The sequence below is a fragment of the Gasterosteus aculeatus genome, chromosome 6, assembly GCF_964276395.1.
Source record: "Gasterosteus aculeatus chromosome 6, fGasAcu3.hap1.1, whole genome shotgun sequence".
NCBI lineage: Eukaryota > Metazoa > Chordata > Actinopteri > Perciformes > Gasterosteidae > Gasterosteus > Gasterosteus aculeatus.
Genome location: NC_135693.1, coordinates 11,787,266 through 11,805,527, shown reverse-complemented (window position 1 = coordinate 11,805,527; position 18,262 = coordinate 11,787,266). Strand labels below are relative to the sequence as shown.

The 18,262-nt window shown below is 44.6% G+C and overlaps 1 protein-coding gene across 1 annotated transcript in view; it reads right to left on the bottom strand.

The window, feature by feature from the left end:
- Positions 1-18,262, bottom strand: part of LOC120820731 (zinc finger matrin-type protein 4) — a 37,521-nt gene that overhangs the window by 8,649 nt on the left and 10,610 nt on the right. The window contains exons 4-7 of the mRNA XM_040178844.2: positions 16,201-16,293; positions 10,939-11,116; positions 7,204-7,461; positions 1,030-1,126 (exon numbers count right to left, since the gene is read on the bottom strand). Of these exons, the coding sequence (XP_040034778.1) occupies positions 1,030-1,126; positions 7,204-7,461; positions 10,939-11,116; positions 16,201-16,293 (626 nt within the window). The remainder of the gene's footprint in view (positions 1-1,029; positions 1,127-7,203; positions 7,462-10,938; positions 11,117-16,200; positions 16,294-18,262) is intronic.

Genomic DNA, 18,262 nt, shown 5'->3' with positions numbered 1-18,262 from the left:
GCTCACTGCTAGCTCATGGTAAATGCATGAGATGTAACCGTTCTACACATTCCACACGTATTCACATTAGCTGTGATTATATTTTCCAAATCAGTTATAGAAATGGCCTAATCTCATTGTGCAACTGTCATTCTTCGTAATAAATAACCCTATTCCCGTCACTCTGCTCCACATGCTTGTAATTGTATTTTAGATGGATTGCATCCAGTGAATATTCTCTGTTCCACCCATCAGGTATTTAAAATGTGGCCCTACAGACTGTATTTTATCACAAGCAACAGTCTAATGATGCCCAGTGGTACTGTCAGAATAACCGTTCATTCCTTCTGTCATATTCCAACAAACAACGATGGTTATATCTAAATCACAAACCCTGCCAAACATTGTTTTCTTTTTAGCCCTCCATAGTTGTATGCAACTTATTCTTACTCAAACTAGTTTTGCAGTTGACTGCAGGGCGGATTTTTGACATTAGTTTCTAAAACCTAAAGAACGATACTAGGATATAAAACTGAGAAAAGCAGACAATCTCTTTGCAAGGGTGAAACACATAATTTCTTCAAACTATTCATGATACATAACTAACAATTTGTTAAATAACTATACATTACATTACCTAACAATGTAACGGACGAAGCCTGTAGTGTTACATGATATACATCACCTACACCGGGAAGAACGCAAAAAGCATTCTTCAGTTCAAAAGTCTTCATACATGTTTCAAATTGCCATTATTTGCAGGCGCTAAAAGCCTTTCATCATCGCCGTCTCCTCTATATTGGACTGAGAGTGCTTGTGTCTTTGTGTGTCATCGTAGCCTCGGGGCAATGTATTTGTCTAATGAAATGAAAAGAGAAAGACCATGAGACTAAAGTTCAAACCCGCCTCCTTTCACACCTGCACATACCTCACCGATCGCCACACGGGGTGGACGTGATTGTCGAATTGTCAGCTTCAGACAGCCTCCCTTTCTCAGCATGTCGGGTGAATGGATGGCTAGTCAGTCGAGTCCTCAGCGGTTGTACTCACTTGTTCTGGTGCTTGGAGCCCTGGAGGTGTGCATGGTACTGCTCAATGGAGTTGAGGACCACACTGCAGACACTGCAAGAGTAACTGCTTCGCAGCCCTGGAGAGACACACACACACACACACACACACACACACACACAAGCACCGTGGTTAAGTGTGGCTCAAAACATCTTTAAAAACATCCGGATTATCAGTGGCAGAAGCAGTGAGGCCATGAGAAAAAAACCGAAAAAAAACCTGATATGTCTTAATACGACACTCCACGTTCTTATGCAACAACATTGATTAATTAGAATAATAGCTGCAGAAAGCAAGCAACGTTTTGAAATCCTAACAACATCTTCTTATTTTCAGTACCAGAAGGTGTACTGCTGTGCACGCACGAACATTTGTGTGGTATCAATGTGTGCTTGAGATGGCGCAGCTCAAACACAGATGTGAACTAATTAGAGGGTTTGCAGGTGGTTGAGATGAACGCCCTAAAAATAGATGGATGAAGATGGAGACACTGACGGAGCGCAGCGGGGTGAAAAGAGATGAAGAGGCGGAGTGTTAGGTAGAGACAACCAATCAGGAGGGGGAACATTTCCGGAGGTAACGAGAAAGATGAAGACGTCTAAAAAGCTGTGTCGGTGGATACTGAGACGCGGTATTGAGAAGGAATTACTGTAGTGTTACTATAAAACGCACACTGGGCATTGATGACCACAAGAGGAGAGAAATGAACCTGAGACCCAGCCCAGACCCAGTCCACCCCCCCCAAAAAAAAACTACAGCACAGCAGTGCAAGTTTTCTGTTCCTTCAGGAAGGCAGAGGAAATGTTCTCCGTGACGACAAGGACAGGCGGAGCAGCAACATGGCATAATTGGCTGTCAGACGTGCACTGAAGTGCTATTTCTGTTTTCTCACATTGAGCGCACTGCAGAATTCAGTTCAGAGATGAACCACCTTGACACTCCAGGGTTGTATGACAAAACAGTGAAAAACTAATTCCTTGAAGCCCTCTCTCTCTCTCTCTCTCTCCCCAAGCTTGTTTTTCCTTTTTCTTCATTTTCCTCTTTTTTTAATGATGAACGTGTAACTTTGAGGTGACTGAAATCGGGTGAGATTACTTGTGTGTGGGTGCCCTTTTCTCGGGCCAGCATCACCGCCCTTGATATTTATGAGTCTGTGTATTCCATCATCTTTTTGACCTTCTGTTGCGGTAATTGGTGAAACATGATGGGAGACTTGATTGTGATGGAGTGTTGGGTCGGTCATCTAGAGTGGACTACAGCTCCATAATGTTGCATATCGACCACACGTTGTCAGAGTCGCTTTGTATTTTTTAGCGGTGATTAAGTACAAACAGTCATTTAGCCTCCGACCGAATAATTACCCGGGTGTAAATCTCGGTTTAAATATTGACATTTTGCATCTATTATGAGTTATAGTCTGGCTGTGTGACAAAGTGAGAAAAAAATAGTTTTTTTCTGACAAAAAATGTTTCTGTCTGTGCTGATTAAAATGCCCAATAATTAATGAAGCAATAATTAGGCAAAAAAAAGATTAATGATTAACTCTCCTGTTCTTCTTCGCTTTCCCTTGTAATTCTATACCGCTGTAAGGATTACACAAAGAGGTCTTTTTGTATTCACAATTGAGTGTGTGTGTGTGTGTGTGTGTGTGCGTGTGTGTGCGTGTGTGTGTGTGTGCGTGTGTGTGTGTGTATGTGTGTGCGTGTGTGTGTGTGTGTGTGTGCGCGTGTGTGGACACACACAAGGGCAGCTTCCCTGCTTTTAGCCTGATTGATGTCACCTCACCACGTCCCGGCAGAGTTGCACTGATCTACAATATGCTGCAGCTTGTGTGTGGGTGCCAGAAAATGTGCGTGTGTGCCAGTCTTTTACACACACACACACACACACACACACAGACACACACACAGAGGGACACTGTCCTTTCAGTTAATAAAGCAGTTCTAATCCTTGTTAGTTGCATGCAAGGAAAGTATGTGTGCAAGAAAACTGACAGCATGCAGTGGAGGGATGTGAATGTGTCTTTTCTTTTGGTGTGCGTTCATGAGCAGTATTCGTGATGGGGTCATAAGCCGTCTTAATTAGACAAGAAGATGAGCCAGTGAGAGCGAAAAGAGGGGGCGAGATGATCTGATGAGGTGGGTGTGGAGCCGTTTGTTACTCTTGTTTAATTGCACATGAGTCCTCTGGCCTTGCCGGGACCTTTGGCATGAAGACGCCTAAATGCTCGTCACAAAAGTAATGACCTGCAATGTTGTGCACAACATTTTCAAGACATTTTTGTTGCAAACAAATGTAACGTCTTCCTGCAGGGTCTAAAATATTGAAAGTCTGAGCTCAGGCAGCATTAAGGACCCATTCAGAGCGTGGTGTCGGTGCCTTGTTCTGTCAAAGTGCACTGCCAAGCTCCAACTGCTGCCTTTATTTTGTGAGTCGCAAGGGTTTACAGGTAGCGCTCAGCAATGCTGATTGAAAAATCCAGTGTAGCGTGATCATTCTTGGTTGAATAGTCGAATGGTTTTAAGGCGCCAAGGGAGCGTTAAACACATAACGTTACATGTGGATAATTTCAAGGTAAAGTTTACTCCATTTTCCACTTCCTTCCTGTGAACTGAAGTTGTAATTTGTTACTATATGGTATTAATCTATAGTCTTATTCATAATGGGATAATCGTTTGCAAAGCTCTTGTGCTGTGGTACACTATTAATTTACCATGCGCTTCTCAAGGTTAAAAAGGAACTGAATCCAAAAAGAAGCCCATTGAGATGCAATCAAAACAGTCTGCAGCAACAGGAATAACAAATACCATAGCTGAGGGGGGTTGAGCAAAGGGTGAGGGAGAGTCGGATTTAATCCGAGTGGAATTTAACAAAGCAACAAACTTTACAGTACCTAATTAGCTTTGCAGAAAACTTTAAACTAATTGGATAGACAGTTTTAGACAAAAATAAAGATCATGAACAAAATAAAATTGCTAATTTAATCATTGTTAAAGCCGTAAATAAATGAAAATTCAATTTTTGACTCTGACTGGCAACATAGACTTATGCAAACAATGATCATATGCAAAGATATTGCCAAACCGTCCCTTATTTACAGGTATAGCTGACGCAATGTAACATATGCAAGATGTGTCCAATGTTCACTTCCCTCATGTCTAAGCAAATGCAATGCGTCCCTCGCTACTCCCCCAGCTCATTACCGACTGTGCCTGTCCGCCAATTGGTGTTGATTTGGTAGGATTCAGCGACTTTAAATAGCAGCCGCTGCAATTAACACTGAGGAGAGCTGTGAGAGTGAAGCAAGAAATTACAGGGTGTTAACAATGAACTTAAAACCTTCTAAAATGGTCCGTAAAGTTCAACCATAGTTAAAATAAATGGTTGCTTTTATAATGGTCACTAATGTCTTTAAAGGAAGGGATCTAAGTCCGGTATCTGCAACACCATCGGTACATATTGTTTGTAAAGAAGTCTCACGGAGACTCTGCCATCCTAGACGCTTATCTCACCGATCCTAATTAACTACTCCGTCTCCAGGGAGAAGGGACAATGCGCCCCGGCTCTTTCAGGAGTTTTGTTTTACCCCCCATGGTGATTTATGTAATAACACAGACGAGTGAGCCGGCTCCTTCCCTCGTCAGGAGCCGCCTCGCACCCCCCTCCCCCCCTCTCCCCCATCGCCCCGTCCACCTCGGAAATCCATCTCCAAGGGTTTTCGTCTGGCACCTAGTTGTGGAAAAATAACGAAAAATCTTGTTCTCCACTGTGCCCTGTCAGGGCAATTACACCAGGAAAATCCTGGAGTGCGAAAAAGTGTTGATATAAATGTCATGGGGATTTTGTGGTATGTTTCAGTGGAGATGGTGCGTTAGCGGCGGCAGGAAATGGGGGGAGAGACAAATAGAGAAGATGCTCTTGCGAGTAAAGGTCAGTCTCATCAATAGGAGCCAAGCAGACAATATGCCAGAAAGACTAGTCATAGTTTGGAAGGAAAGGATACCTTGGTGTGCAAATAATTCACCCGTGCTTCGTGGGGATCTAATTAGGATGACAGATGAGACATGACGAGAGATTATGCACCCACACACACACACGCACACTTTCACACAACACAACCAGAGCTACAGCGAACACAAGAGAGTACGGCAGTAGGAAGTGTGTGGGGGGGGGTTGAAAGGAACAAGGGTGTAAAGACGAAACAGTTGGACAACTGAATGAGGAGGACAAAAGGACGGAGGCGAGTCTGCACTTGGCTGACACAGAATTCCTCGCCTCCTCGTTTCTTGTTGCCCAGTTGCAGCCTCAACTTGGACCCTCCCTCTCAGATGACACCGGGCGAGACGTACCGGGGTCATGTGCCGTGTGTCTAACTGGAGAAGAACAAATGGCACGATGGAGCTGCGATGGGACGAGCAAAGTGTTTCAGACTAAATTCGCCCGAACAAACACTTGGTGGAGGGCACTTGTGAGAGCGCGTGTCAGAGGCGAGCTCACTTCGTCGCCCTTGAACAAGAGATCTATTAAAAGTACCTGCGATTAAAAAAATATTGTATACTCAAAAAATGTCGGTAGTTAAATACTGAGATTTGAGGTCAAAACCTTCCAAAAAGCAGCTGAGGTTTGTGAGGATTTGGGTCACAGTGTGTGGAAGGTGGACGATATACAACATGACACCACTTATAGCCTTTGAGCGAGTGTAGGCGGTAACATGACTCATGCTTTTAATATGATTGGCTTCTTGAGATGATGGTTTGTGTCATGGCACCGGGAGCGCAAAGCGAACTGCGAGGATATTCATAGTTGTTTGTGTGCGCGGTGGAGGTGTTTTGTGCCTGTGTGTGTGTGTGTGTGTGTGTGTGTGTGTGTGTGACGCAGCAGGACGACGTTGGCCGATTTCAGTTATAGGAAAAAGCAAAACAAAATAATTTTCTCTGCCAAAGACTATTCGTGTTTCAATTAGGACTGTGTATTAAATCGTGTGTCCTCTTACTGCTACATTTGTGCGTGTAAGTGTTTGTGTGGGAGAGGAATAGACCTTAAGGGAGAGAGCAGTAATTACATACTCACTATGATAACTGTTTAACTCAATTTTACCAATTAAGAATGAGAACATTAAGAAACCATTTCAAATGAATCGTTTGCTTAAGTTCTTGATTTTGTAATGGTGTGTGGGATGCAGTAGTTGTATGCTTCATGCAGCATGCCACACATTGCAACGCTAGCACTGAGAAGCAGAGACATGCCGAGGGGACGGTGACCCCACACAACTGTTACACTGTGGCAAACAGATGCCAATAACAACGTGTGTGTCAAGCCCTTCCCTCATACGGGCACAAGCCTTGACATTATTTACCAAGTAAATACCTTCCAAAGTGATGATTCAGCATTACATTTTTATACATTTTTTGGAGATTGCAATGGTCAGAGTTGATGAAGCAGATGCCGATTTACTGACCGGGTCCGTCCCTACTTGAAAGGCTCAAGCACCAAACATGTTGGCTCCTGCGCGAACGTGTCCTCTCGTTTGATCCAAACCTATTAATCTCCCGTGCTTTAGAATCGACATGCTCCGCTCTGATACAAAGGCTTTCTATTAAACATCTGTAGCCTCCAAACGAAAGCTGATGCAACTCGATAGTGTCACAAAAAACGCTTTCTGGGCCGCAAATGATATCAACTGTTTTAACCAGCTTACTTCACTTTGACTTATAACAGTAGTGGAGTTCCTATTCAATTCGATAATGTTTATATTTGGATGACTTCTAGAGAGCTATAGAAACTTCTTCTTTTCAGTTTTTAGATTGCATTCTAGTGTAGAGTTCATACAGTGGGACATTAGACGAGATCGAACCTCTGGACTGAGTTAATGGAATCATTTTGGAGTCGGTTATGTTGAACATGTGTTTTTGAACAAATGTCGAGTGAACGTTAACAAGCTGCTCCTCACACCGGCTGATGGTGCTAATTTCATCCGTGGATAGGTGGTGTGGCCGACCTCGGTGAACTATCTGTGAAACGTGCACCACATTGAAAGGCATACGAACATTTCACCTCGAAACGTAATCTCCCCCCTTATCGCCTTTCCTCGTTTAAAGTCGTAACGCCCCTCCTGCCCTTCCCTTGCGTTTGGGCTCGGGGGCCCGAGAGGCTGACCTGTGCTCTCCGTGGCATCCAGACTGCCCGCCAGCTGCTCCAGGAGTCGCGCTCTGGCGGCGTTCCTGCGGTGTTTCTTGCCCTCGTAGTGCTGCTGGGCCATCAGAGGGTTGTTGAACCAGGCTCCGCACAGGCAGCAGTATTTCCCAGCCTCTCTTCCGCCGTTTCCGCCGACCACCGCCAGGGGCCAAGCCCGGTCCGGGGTGGGAGGAGGGCAGGCGGCGGGGTCTGCGGGCAGCGGGGTGGAAGGGGAGGAGTCTGGCGGGGAGGTAGAGGAGAGGGGTCAGGGTTAAGGGATTGCAGGAGGGGGAAGAGGGGGGGAGAGAAGGGAGAGAGGAAGTTATCATTTGAAACATAAAATCTGAAGCATCTCTGCGGTTTTACGGGGACGGATTAAAAAAATTAAACGACAAATAATTTGAAAATGTTTCACTCCAACGCATGTCCTTCTCTCGGGTTTTACACTTTGAGTTTTGAAAGAGTCATAGATTGCAGGTCACATCTGCGGAACATCAGCCATCAGGACTCCAGGGCCGAGTGTGCAAGTGCTTCTACTCACATCTACTGCACCTCGGAAACCTTCCTTTTTTTTTTCAACTACATCCCCTCTCCTCTCCGTTGGGGAATGAAAAAAAAAAGACACACTTCCAGGTGACCTGCTACTCATGACACAACACTGGTTACCATGGTGATCGGCCATTAATAGCCAACAGGCACTGCTTGACCACAGGACGCGGTTGTAGCTCACGCGGCGAGGACTGCAAATGTGCGTGTGCCTGCCCTCGTGTCTGTGTTTGCTTGTGGGTGTTTGGGTGACGGATTCAATGCATAATCCACGCTTGACAAAATCTGTGTGTGTGTTTGTGCATGAATGAAGCTCCAGAATAGGCTGTTTTTTGTGGGTAAGGTGCAGCACATGCAATAAATAAATAAATCCTCTCTGCCCAAACTGTCATACTGGTGGGGCGTCAAGTCCGCAGCCAAATGGTGTGAGAAAACACATAATGCCAGATGGCGCGTCCAAATGTGCCCATTTGCCATGTACAGCGTGTGAATGACTATAGAGCTATAACGACCATGACTACAGCCGGCCAAAATACAGCAAGTTCAAACATTTCATATCGTAGTCACAAGCCCACTCACACACGCTTTAAAGCACCCAAATGAGTCACTCCACTTCTTCTCTCACAACAACCATCAGCTCACGGATAACGAACGGACCAGTGTGTGCGAGGTGTGCTAGTTTATGTATATTTCGTGGGGTGAATGTGGCTGTCTTGACTATAGGTCCTAGCCCTGCACGCTGATTGGCTGCCGGCACCTTGATGTGTCTTCGGTTCACATAGTTACTGTATCTATGGCTGTCTCCGCTCGTCTCACCCCCACGCTCGCTCACACTGCCTTTGCCACACTCATCATCTTGCTTACAAAACCTCGACCCTTTAACTCTTCTACTGTCATTTCACTCCTCTGAAATTAATCTCCAAGACGAGGCCATTCTAAAAGCCCTGCTACAACATCCCGGCGTGTGTGTGTGTGTGTGTGTGTGCATGAGTGAAGCTCCTGAGCACTGACAGCTCGGTGAAGCAGCGCCGTGCTGAGCAGCAACAAGAAGAGATCCTCGGGTGTATTTTTTCTTTTCTCCATCCCTTGTTTCCCAACCCTTTCGTTTTCCCATGACTGTGATCTCTGCACACTGGAGCAGAAGTAAGTGTTGTTTCATGGAGCGCGGCACTGGGAGTGTGCGTGATAGTGTGTGTGTATGTGTGAAAGGGGAGGGACCACAGGTACAGTCTCTGCGTTCCAACCTCTCAAGGGCTTCTGCAGCTCATACATCCTTGAGTGTGTTTAGTATGTTAGTACCCATGTGTCTTGACAAGCAAGTAAATGTCTAGAATGAATGCGCACGCATCAATCATCTTGCGTGTGCGTTTTCCTGACAATTGTGTTGATGTGTGTGCGTGTGTGCAGAAGCCTGTCGGCTCAGCTGTGCATCGTTTGCACAGCGCTCATTTCAGAGTGATTATGAAGGTTCCTTTTGACTTTAATCTTTCCTGAAATCCGTTTCTTCTCTCCCAGGTCAGTCTTCTCCATTCCTGCTCTTGTTCTCTTGTTTCCTTTCCTTTTCCTCCAGGTTGCACTGTCACAAAACCACACAACTCCACGGCTTAACAGGCTCTACCGCCGTGACACTCTTCCAAAGTAGGCCAAAGTTTGACAAAGTCACTCAAGGGCTAGATTATTTATAACATTCCATTTTGTAGCGTTTGTGTGTTTATAGCTCTGTGAATTTTCACTTTGAATCCAGTTTGAATCACATTATGTAAAGCTCCCCTGGAGACGAGTCACAAGCACTGACACTTAAAAATAACAATAACACGGAGCTAATCTTAAACAATCATGATCACGAACAAAAATATGAATATATGGATGTCTCAATTTGTTAATGTGATCTTTTTATTATCTTTTTATTATTTTTTGAACTAAACATAAGAGCCAGCTGCTTGTGTGCCTCACCTTCAAAGTTTTACTTCTTGGGCATTTTAATATTAACTGACGTTCGCTTCTGGTATCAAGGCCAGAGGTTTGGACTGACGCACGACTAAAGCTTTCCAAATCCACTTTCATGTCTGCTTTGAATTTAAAATAGATTTCCCTCCAGTGACATGTCGTGAATGTATCTGACTCGAGCGTGTGCAAGTAGAGCTGGTTTGTTTCTCCGGACCGAGTTAATTACCGGGGTCTTCAGGGAGGAAAATCTCTGTGTGAAAACATCAACATCGAAATCCAATAGATGTAATAAAGGGTTGATCAATCACCAAAGCACCGGTTTGTGCCCAGATGTTTTATGGATCATATGTGTCATCTTTTCATCTTCATATGAAAGTAGCTGAACAAATCTGATTGATAGTCACATAATCAACGGGTGCCAAATAGATTACGGATAAAATCTTCACAAAAACAAAGCAAACTTTTAAAGGACCCCCGGCCAGCATTTGGATCCATATTCGCAATACACATCCTCTTTTCTGTTGTTTGGCTATAAAAGGCTCAGTCAGTGCCCTTGAGGACAAACCCCCTCTCATTCCATCCATTCCTCTCCGCTATGCATTGTCTTTACTTCCTCATTATCATCCATTCTTGTTCTGCTCCACCAAAATGTCTACTTTAGGCCGTAGTTGTTAATCCTATATTTCTTTCCCTCCACTTTCCTCTTTGCAGACTTTGCCTGCTTCTTCCCTCCCATGGGCAGCGCTGTCGAGATCTTGTTCTACTCAAATATTGTTGTAGCAGGTTTGGGAGAACTCAACCGCAGTGACATCTCACCTGTCGAAACACACCGAAAAGTAAAAGGCTCCAAAAAATATGTCCTTCCCACAAAAAATGATCTCAACTGCTCTGATGGTTGTTTTAGTAATGAAATCAAATGATGTCATTTGCAGTTTTAATGATGACTATAAGCTGCTTAGTGTTGTGAAGCGTAATTCTCTCTCTCATATCTATTCACGTTGCTGCGTTAAACAACTGTTTATCCCCTTTGATTTTTACGAGATTACATGTCAAGACATCATAATAACGTTATGATTTTCCTTTGTCCAATACTCAGCGACCAGAGCCTGAAAGCATCACAAACTACCCGAAGGCAACATCATCGGTGCTTGGCGGACCGAAAACACGTCTGTGTCCCTGTGAAACCATCATCAGACAACGGGACGGGAAGCAGGCTGCAGATACCTGTGTTGCTCGGGCTGGTCGTGGCTGTGGGCGTGCGAGGCGGCTCCCCCAGCACCAGGCGGACTCTCTTGGCGTGGGTTTTGCCCTGGTAGTGCGACTGGGCCACGATGGCGGAGGTGAAGAACATATTACACAAGGTGCAGCACTTGTTCCTGTCCACCTCTGTCTCCGCGCAGTCCTACGGTAGGAGAGGAGGGGGAGAAGGAGGTGAGAGTGAGTGGTGGAGAGGGAGATGTGTCACGAGACCCAAATGGAACCAACAGTGGGGGCGAGTGTGAACGCGGGTGGAAAAGAGGAGCGGGAGTGGTCCAGGAGAACGGGGGGATGTGAGAAGAGAGGTGGAGGGAGGTGAAGGTGAGAAGAGGAGAGAAGAGGCAAAGGTGGAGATGAGAGATGACGGACCTCCTGGGCCTCGCCGGTTTCCCTTTGAGATACACACACACACACACACACACACAAAGACTGACACACACCCAACACACACACACACACGCTCAGACAAAAGCAAAGGGAAAGGCTGATAAAATATTCATCCGTCTCTCTGGGCCAGGACTGTGGCTTGGCTCCTGATGGTTCATTACTAATGATGAGGGAGAGCTGCTCCCCACGGGGGGTAAGGAACACAAACAAAACGACCAACCGCCTGATTGACACAAATGTATAAAATACACAAAAACATACACGCAAACATGATTCTTTATCTTTTTCTTCTGTTCGTTTCTGCCCACCAGTAAGAGAAAAACAACTCATCTCAAGATAAAAATTCAAAAACAACCATCTACTGCATGACAGTGCAGTCATTTTGAGAAATCAGCTGAAAAACCCAGTAAAGATGATTGAAAACATAGCACCTCTACTTCAAACTTACACTTATGCCCACAAAACGTGAGAAGAATCACCTGAAAATCCTGTAAATAATGGACTGTTGACTTAGCAGAGCAGGGGAATAGCAGAGATCTGCTTACAGAGACAGACACTCTTTAAGTACACATATTAGAGTGTTTTTTATAAGCTCCTTAAGCCTCCAGTTCAATGAAATCGAAACGCTAAATCTTTCGACTTTAACAGTTTTAGGAAGAGACATTTTTTGTCCCCATTGTTTTCCAAAAAGGCTCATCCTCCTAGTTTTGGAGAGAAAGTCCAACTCACTGGGGATAAAGCACAGGCCTCGCCGGTCATCGGACGTCATTCCCTGGACTCACCAATGCTCTTGTGGCTAAATTGAGGTAAATGGTGACCGCCCAGACTTTTAAGAGGAGTGGAGGCAGCGATAGCAGCATATTAATGAATAACACCGGTTTTGGAATGAGATCCGGCAGAAAAACAATCACATATGGTTGTGATGTTAGGCAGCCAGTGTGTGAATAAAAGTAATGTGCTCAAAAAAATGTTTTAAAACACAAGCAGTATTTCCGGCTCTCAGTACGACCTTTTATATTCAACACTTTCACAGCTTATTTCTTCTTCTCTCTGCACATATTTAACCTGCTCCGTCTCATGTTCATCCAGGCGCTTATTCCTCGCCAGTCTCTCGCTGCTTCCACTGAATTCCTTTTATTTACTTTCTCTGTTTTTCCAGCACAACGCTTTCTTTCTCAAGTCCAGTTGTGAAATAGCAGCCTGATCTCCAAAACCTGTTCGTAAATATGTATACGAAAATCTTGAACATACAAATTCGTAGTGATACATACTAAATAAATACGGACTGCAACTGATGATGTCACCCTATTCAAAGTGAATGGGGACCTGCACCCCGTAAACACACTTCGTGAAGTCTAACAATGTAAAATAAACGTGTTATGATTTTTAACGAGAAATCAATGTTAAATTGTAAGAATACAATACTAACCCTAACCCCCTCAAAAAATCCAACATGGCGGAGAGACGTTCACTCAAGAATCCAACATGGTCCGCCATGTTGTTCACTGAAGGGGCGTGGTTACCCACCGCCAGTTCCTATGTATTGTTACGAATTTGTATGTTCAAGATTTTTGTATACATTTTTACGAACAGGTTTTGGAGATCACGTTGGAAATAGAGGACAATAATAGAAGTGTCTGCAACACCAAATCTAAGTATACGAGAGTTTGTGCGGCGTGTCAATGCGCCTGTGTGTGTGTGAGTGTGTGTGTGTGTCTTGTGTCAGCACAGCTCAGCATCACGGACAGCGGATGGGAGAGTTAAGGACACCTTTACCTCCCAGGCTTTGTCTCTCAGCTGTCCCGTCGCTCCCTTTCTCTCAATCTTTCTTCTCTTCTTCTCTTGCGTTTTGTCTTTTTGTCCCTTGCCTTGACTCTCTCGTGGAGGCCGTGTCTCGGGGCCCCTCCCTCTCCCTCTGGGCACAAGTCTCAGTGACTCTGTGTGTTGTGGGATGAAACATTTATCTGTATTGGCAGGCCCTCGACACCACCTCTCCTCCTCCCGCTCCTTCTCCTTGCCTACTCTCCTCCCCCGTGTCTGTCCCTGCTGTGATCCTGTTAAAGGCTTGCTCTGAACTCCCCCCCCTCCTCTATACACCAGTAACACAATTTATTTCTTTATATCTCGATTGGTACAAATTCATTTTGTAGCGCTTTATTAACTCATGAAGTTTGTGCCCGTTTGTTTGGTTGTGAGTGTGTTTATATGTAATGTAGAAAACCGCTTACAGTATATCTATCTCCTTATCTTTATTCAGGATTGCATCAGGCAATAGGAGATCACCCCCCCTCATTCCATCCATTCCTCTCCCCTGTGCATTTTATTTGTATTTCCTTGTTCTGCTCCACCTCCACTAAAATGTAACCTGATGTTTTAGTTGTTAATCCTATGTTTCTTTCCCTCCACTTGGCTCTTTGCATACTTTGTCTGCTTCTTCCCTCCCATGCGCAGCGCTGTTGAGGGAAAAATCCACCGCGAGTCCCACAGCTGCATGTTTTTTTGTTTTTTGGACAAAAAGGCCGAGATGATTCTTAGACGCGGTTTGCAGTCCTCTCACCTGTCAAAACACACCATAATGCAAACCCGCTCGCTCGTTGACGGATGCCACGCGAGGAGCTTTGGCCAAGGAAAGTTTGAATCAATCTTAAGCGTGTGTGGGTGACCGACACGTGAATAATTGGCAGCTCGTTACAGCTGCCACTCCACTTTAAACAATAAACGGCAGCTCTGACTCTTGACTAGCTGTCTACTTTTCCTCCATCCCAGATTTGCTGAGATTTATTTTTAATGCTACTTAATTGATGAGTATGTCTCATGCACGTATGCCTGTTTATCCGCTGCCAGATAGTGTGCCTGTATCGCAGAATATATTCTGTTTGGGTGGCTTTATCCTGCTCATGCACCTAACAATAGACTCCTAATTAGCTGCGTTAATCTTCTTCTCCTTCTGTTTTTCTTTTTCCTCTGCTCCTCCTTACTTCTTGCATACTACTTGCACAGTGGGAAACATTGCTAAATATACACATGGAGGAGCACAGGGAAACAGACGGTCTCATTTGGGGTTTGAAGAAGCGCTGAAAGTGTAAATTGAAAGGGCCAAATTTAGCATTAGAAGAAATGAGAAGAAGAAAGTGTTTTGTCATCTCCTTTCCTTTCTGCAGGTAGAAAACTGCACAAACAGAGAGAGTAGGTTGGAAAATAGGGTCAAAACACGGTTACATTCCTCTTCCCTTTTCCTCCCTCCGCGACCTACTTTCTCTGTGTTTGTTCTGTGACAAACACTTTCACCTACACACACATCTCAAGCCGTGGCATTTCACACCGGCCAGAGGCCGTCACTTCGTTCCCTCTGCAAAAATCCTTTTCAACTGTTCCCGTCGGACTGCACCACGTCAATCAATGCGAGGAAATAGGGCCAAAAACACATGATGAGAGATGAAGTGCAGAGAGAGAAGACGTGCAAATCTTCCCCTGGGAGAAAAAAAAAAAAGATGAAAGATGCGGAAGCAGAAAAGTTCATCCCAAATCGAGTGGTGAGAATTTCATCCCTGCAGAACTGTTCGTCTTATGTCAGTTTTTCTGGCATTGCAAGATAATCAATGTCAAATCTCTGCATGGAAGGTTATGAACAAACCGCTAGCTGTGGTGCTCACAGCACGGCAGATGACCGCGTCTGTGTGTGTGTGTGTGCGTGCATATGGTCTGTTTGTGTATTGTGTCCCATATGAGGTGAAAGCCAGGAGGGGCTGAGTCATGTCTTATTCACTTAGACAGATGGAGACGCAGGTGTGAATATTTCTACAGTGAGTGAGTATGTTTTCTACACCTAATTCTCTGCAGTCTGGTGCACGTTCACCACCTCCTTAAGTGCTTGAGTTCAGAAAGATGGTTCAGATAGTTTATTGAGATACATAACGGCGGGTGTTTATTTCAGTTATACAGTATGCAATGATCCTGGACAGGTTGCATACTGGTGTTTAGTGACCAAAACAAATAACTCCCACCCCAAAGGGTTTGTTGTTCAGCGTATAAGGTTGAACTTAGTTTCACCCCCTTGCATCACTTACAGCTACCAAAAGCCAAGATGTCGGCAGTCCACCAACCAATGGGTGACGTCATGGCGCTTCTCCCCTTCTCTCCTCTCTCTCTCTCTGTACCATATGTATTGTGTCTGTGTGTGTGTGTCTGTGTATTATGGCTTGATACCTCAGATGCATTGGCCACATTCACCCAAATACACAAAGAGCCGCAAATTAAGTTCTTAATTCAGCCCCTAAATAAGAGTCCAGAATCCCAGAATCTCAAACATGTGCCTGTGGACACAACTGTCATCCTCGGCATTGGCTTAAATTCCAGGATGGGGTTCTAGAAAATATACAGTCACAATGGTCCAACCTAAAGCACGCGCACACGGGCGGACACACAATCATCTGTAATGCGCTGACCTCCCCAGCCGTAGCCTGCAATAGCCCGATTAAAAAAAAAGCTGCTTGGTGGCGTCCGACTCAACTAAATCTGTGCAGAAACACCACGGCGAAGGCGTAACCTCTTCTGGGAGAATTACAGCGCACAACTGCGCACGACAGATCAAACGAATATTCCCACGAGTGTTTGACTGCAACGGCAAAGCCTGCGAGTCGACGGGCTCAGGATTCGCCAACCCATGACACACACACTCCAAACGCACACATTTCAGTAGGTAACTACTTGCAGCATTAACACGTACTTCTGTGTGTGTTTACACTGCAAAAAAGTCCACTTAGTTGGTTAATTAGTCTGCAAAGCTACACACTGTGTGTTGTGCAGAACGGACACGGAAACACACACTCAGTGGGAGCATACTGGGTTATCTGGCCGCAGTCTTTTGGAAGGTGGTCCTCCGTCTTCAGGGTGAAGCATGTAGAAGAGACGCACTTTGTTGGCATGTTTCTTACTCTGGGAAAGAGAGAGAGAGAGAGAGAGAGAGAAAGAAAAGGTGTTAACCAATGAACTGAGTTTTATTTTCATCAAGTGAGGGGGAAAGAAATCCATAATTATCAATCCAGCTTGGCTACTGGCTGCCTGCAAGCTTTCCATCTCTGTTTTAGCTGATGATGCTCGCAGACAGTTTTGCGCTCGGCTAATTGACTAATGGCCAGACCGGCCCCGGCTCTCTGGGAGCCCTGATGAAGATGGTGGGATGGGGGGAAGTGGTTCTGAATTAAATGCATAGTCCTGCGCTCGGCCCATAGAGTGAGGCAATCATTTGGAGAGTTCAGTGAAACAATAATATCCCGGTGCCTTAAAATGTACATAGGATGCAACACTTAAAAAACTTAAAGTAGTAATTAAAAAATAAAAATACCCTCGATACGCCAATCTGGTCACATCATCATATAATTCATCAGTATAAATTGCATTCAGTCACATTGTAATGCCTTCAGTCTCCACTAAAAATAACTATTTTATAAGTAAATTATTACATAATGTTTAAATGTAGAATATTAAAGGTTCATTTTGGTATAAACTATTTTCACAGCAAAGCTAAAATAAATATAAGTTTTGAGTGAACGATGACCTTTTTAACACAGTGTAATTAAATTAATATTTGCCTCTGTTACGGTCTGTATTATCTGTAATAAGATAATAAACGTGCACTAGTTTGTTATGAGAACATTGAGCCGTCCTTGATGCTTCTTGCTGTCACTTTAACGGCAAACGCTGAAAGTCACTGGACAGACTGCAGGGAGTAAGATTAGTGCACGTTTATGTGTTGAGACAGCTCTGTGTTTGTCTCCAAGGTTGACAGCTATCTTGCTTGATATATATTCCTTTTTTTATTGCCATGCTGGTTGACCTTCACTCCTTTCTACCACATAAGAACTATTATTATCTATAAATTCATCGGTTCATTTTTTCAGGATCAAGCGTCGACAATGTCAAAGAGATTTGTCACTTTTGCATTATTATACAACAGAGTGCAGGGATACAAGTTAGATCGTGGTTGGGAATCATCATTAGTCAAAAACTAAAAAGGGATTGATTTTATTCATTATGTCGGGATCACTGTGAAGGCATCACTTCAACGTTCACTACTCAGGTGGATCACATGATCGATGGAATTATGTTCTGTTGTCATCTATTCAAGATCTTTAGTTTGAATGAATATCATGGCTGAACAGGACGTAAAGAAAGCGAAAAGGAGACTCTGACACTGTAATCGCTGCTCCGGTGCTTAGATTAGATTCTCTGCCCCCCGGGACTAGAATCCCCCCCCCCCCCCCCCCCCCCCCATCTCTCACACACAAACACACTCCCTCCACCTCACAGGCCTCCTCACTTGTCAGACTACTTTAATTCAGTGTGTCAGCGCTTGTGTGAGTGTGTGTTTATGTTTATAGGTGTATAAATGGTCATGCTGTGGATGGCTCTAGGATGCGGTCTAAAAACGGGACCTTGTGTCACCATGGTTACCCTGCTGTGACCCTCAGTCTAATGGACTGTGCATGTCTCTGTCTTTTCTTTTTTCTTTTTTAGAATCAAGTTGAGTTAAAACTGGCCTCTACCACTCATTGTAACGAAATTGCTGATCTGCACAATATTTCCACTGGTGTTTTTGGTAGTTATGAAGGAGCGTTGCTGCCAGTGGAGCGAGGAAGGACTCCAGAACCCGGTACTCGTCAATAATTCACACCCCCGCGATAGCGCTCCTTTCTTTAGCCTGTTGTTGTGTCTCTATTGAAACTAACACACAAAAACTCCTTGTGTTCCAATGATTTCTTGGCCTGTCTCCTTGATCTACCGGCCTCCACAGAGACCTTTTAGAAAGCGTGACAATGAAGAAAACGCACTGCACTGACTCAGCGCGCACATTTCTCTGCACAACTCAAGGCGGTGTGCTTCTGTGTTGGTGGGCACGAGGGAT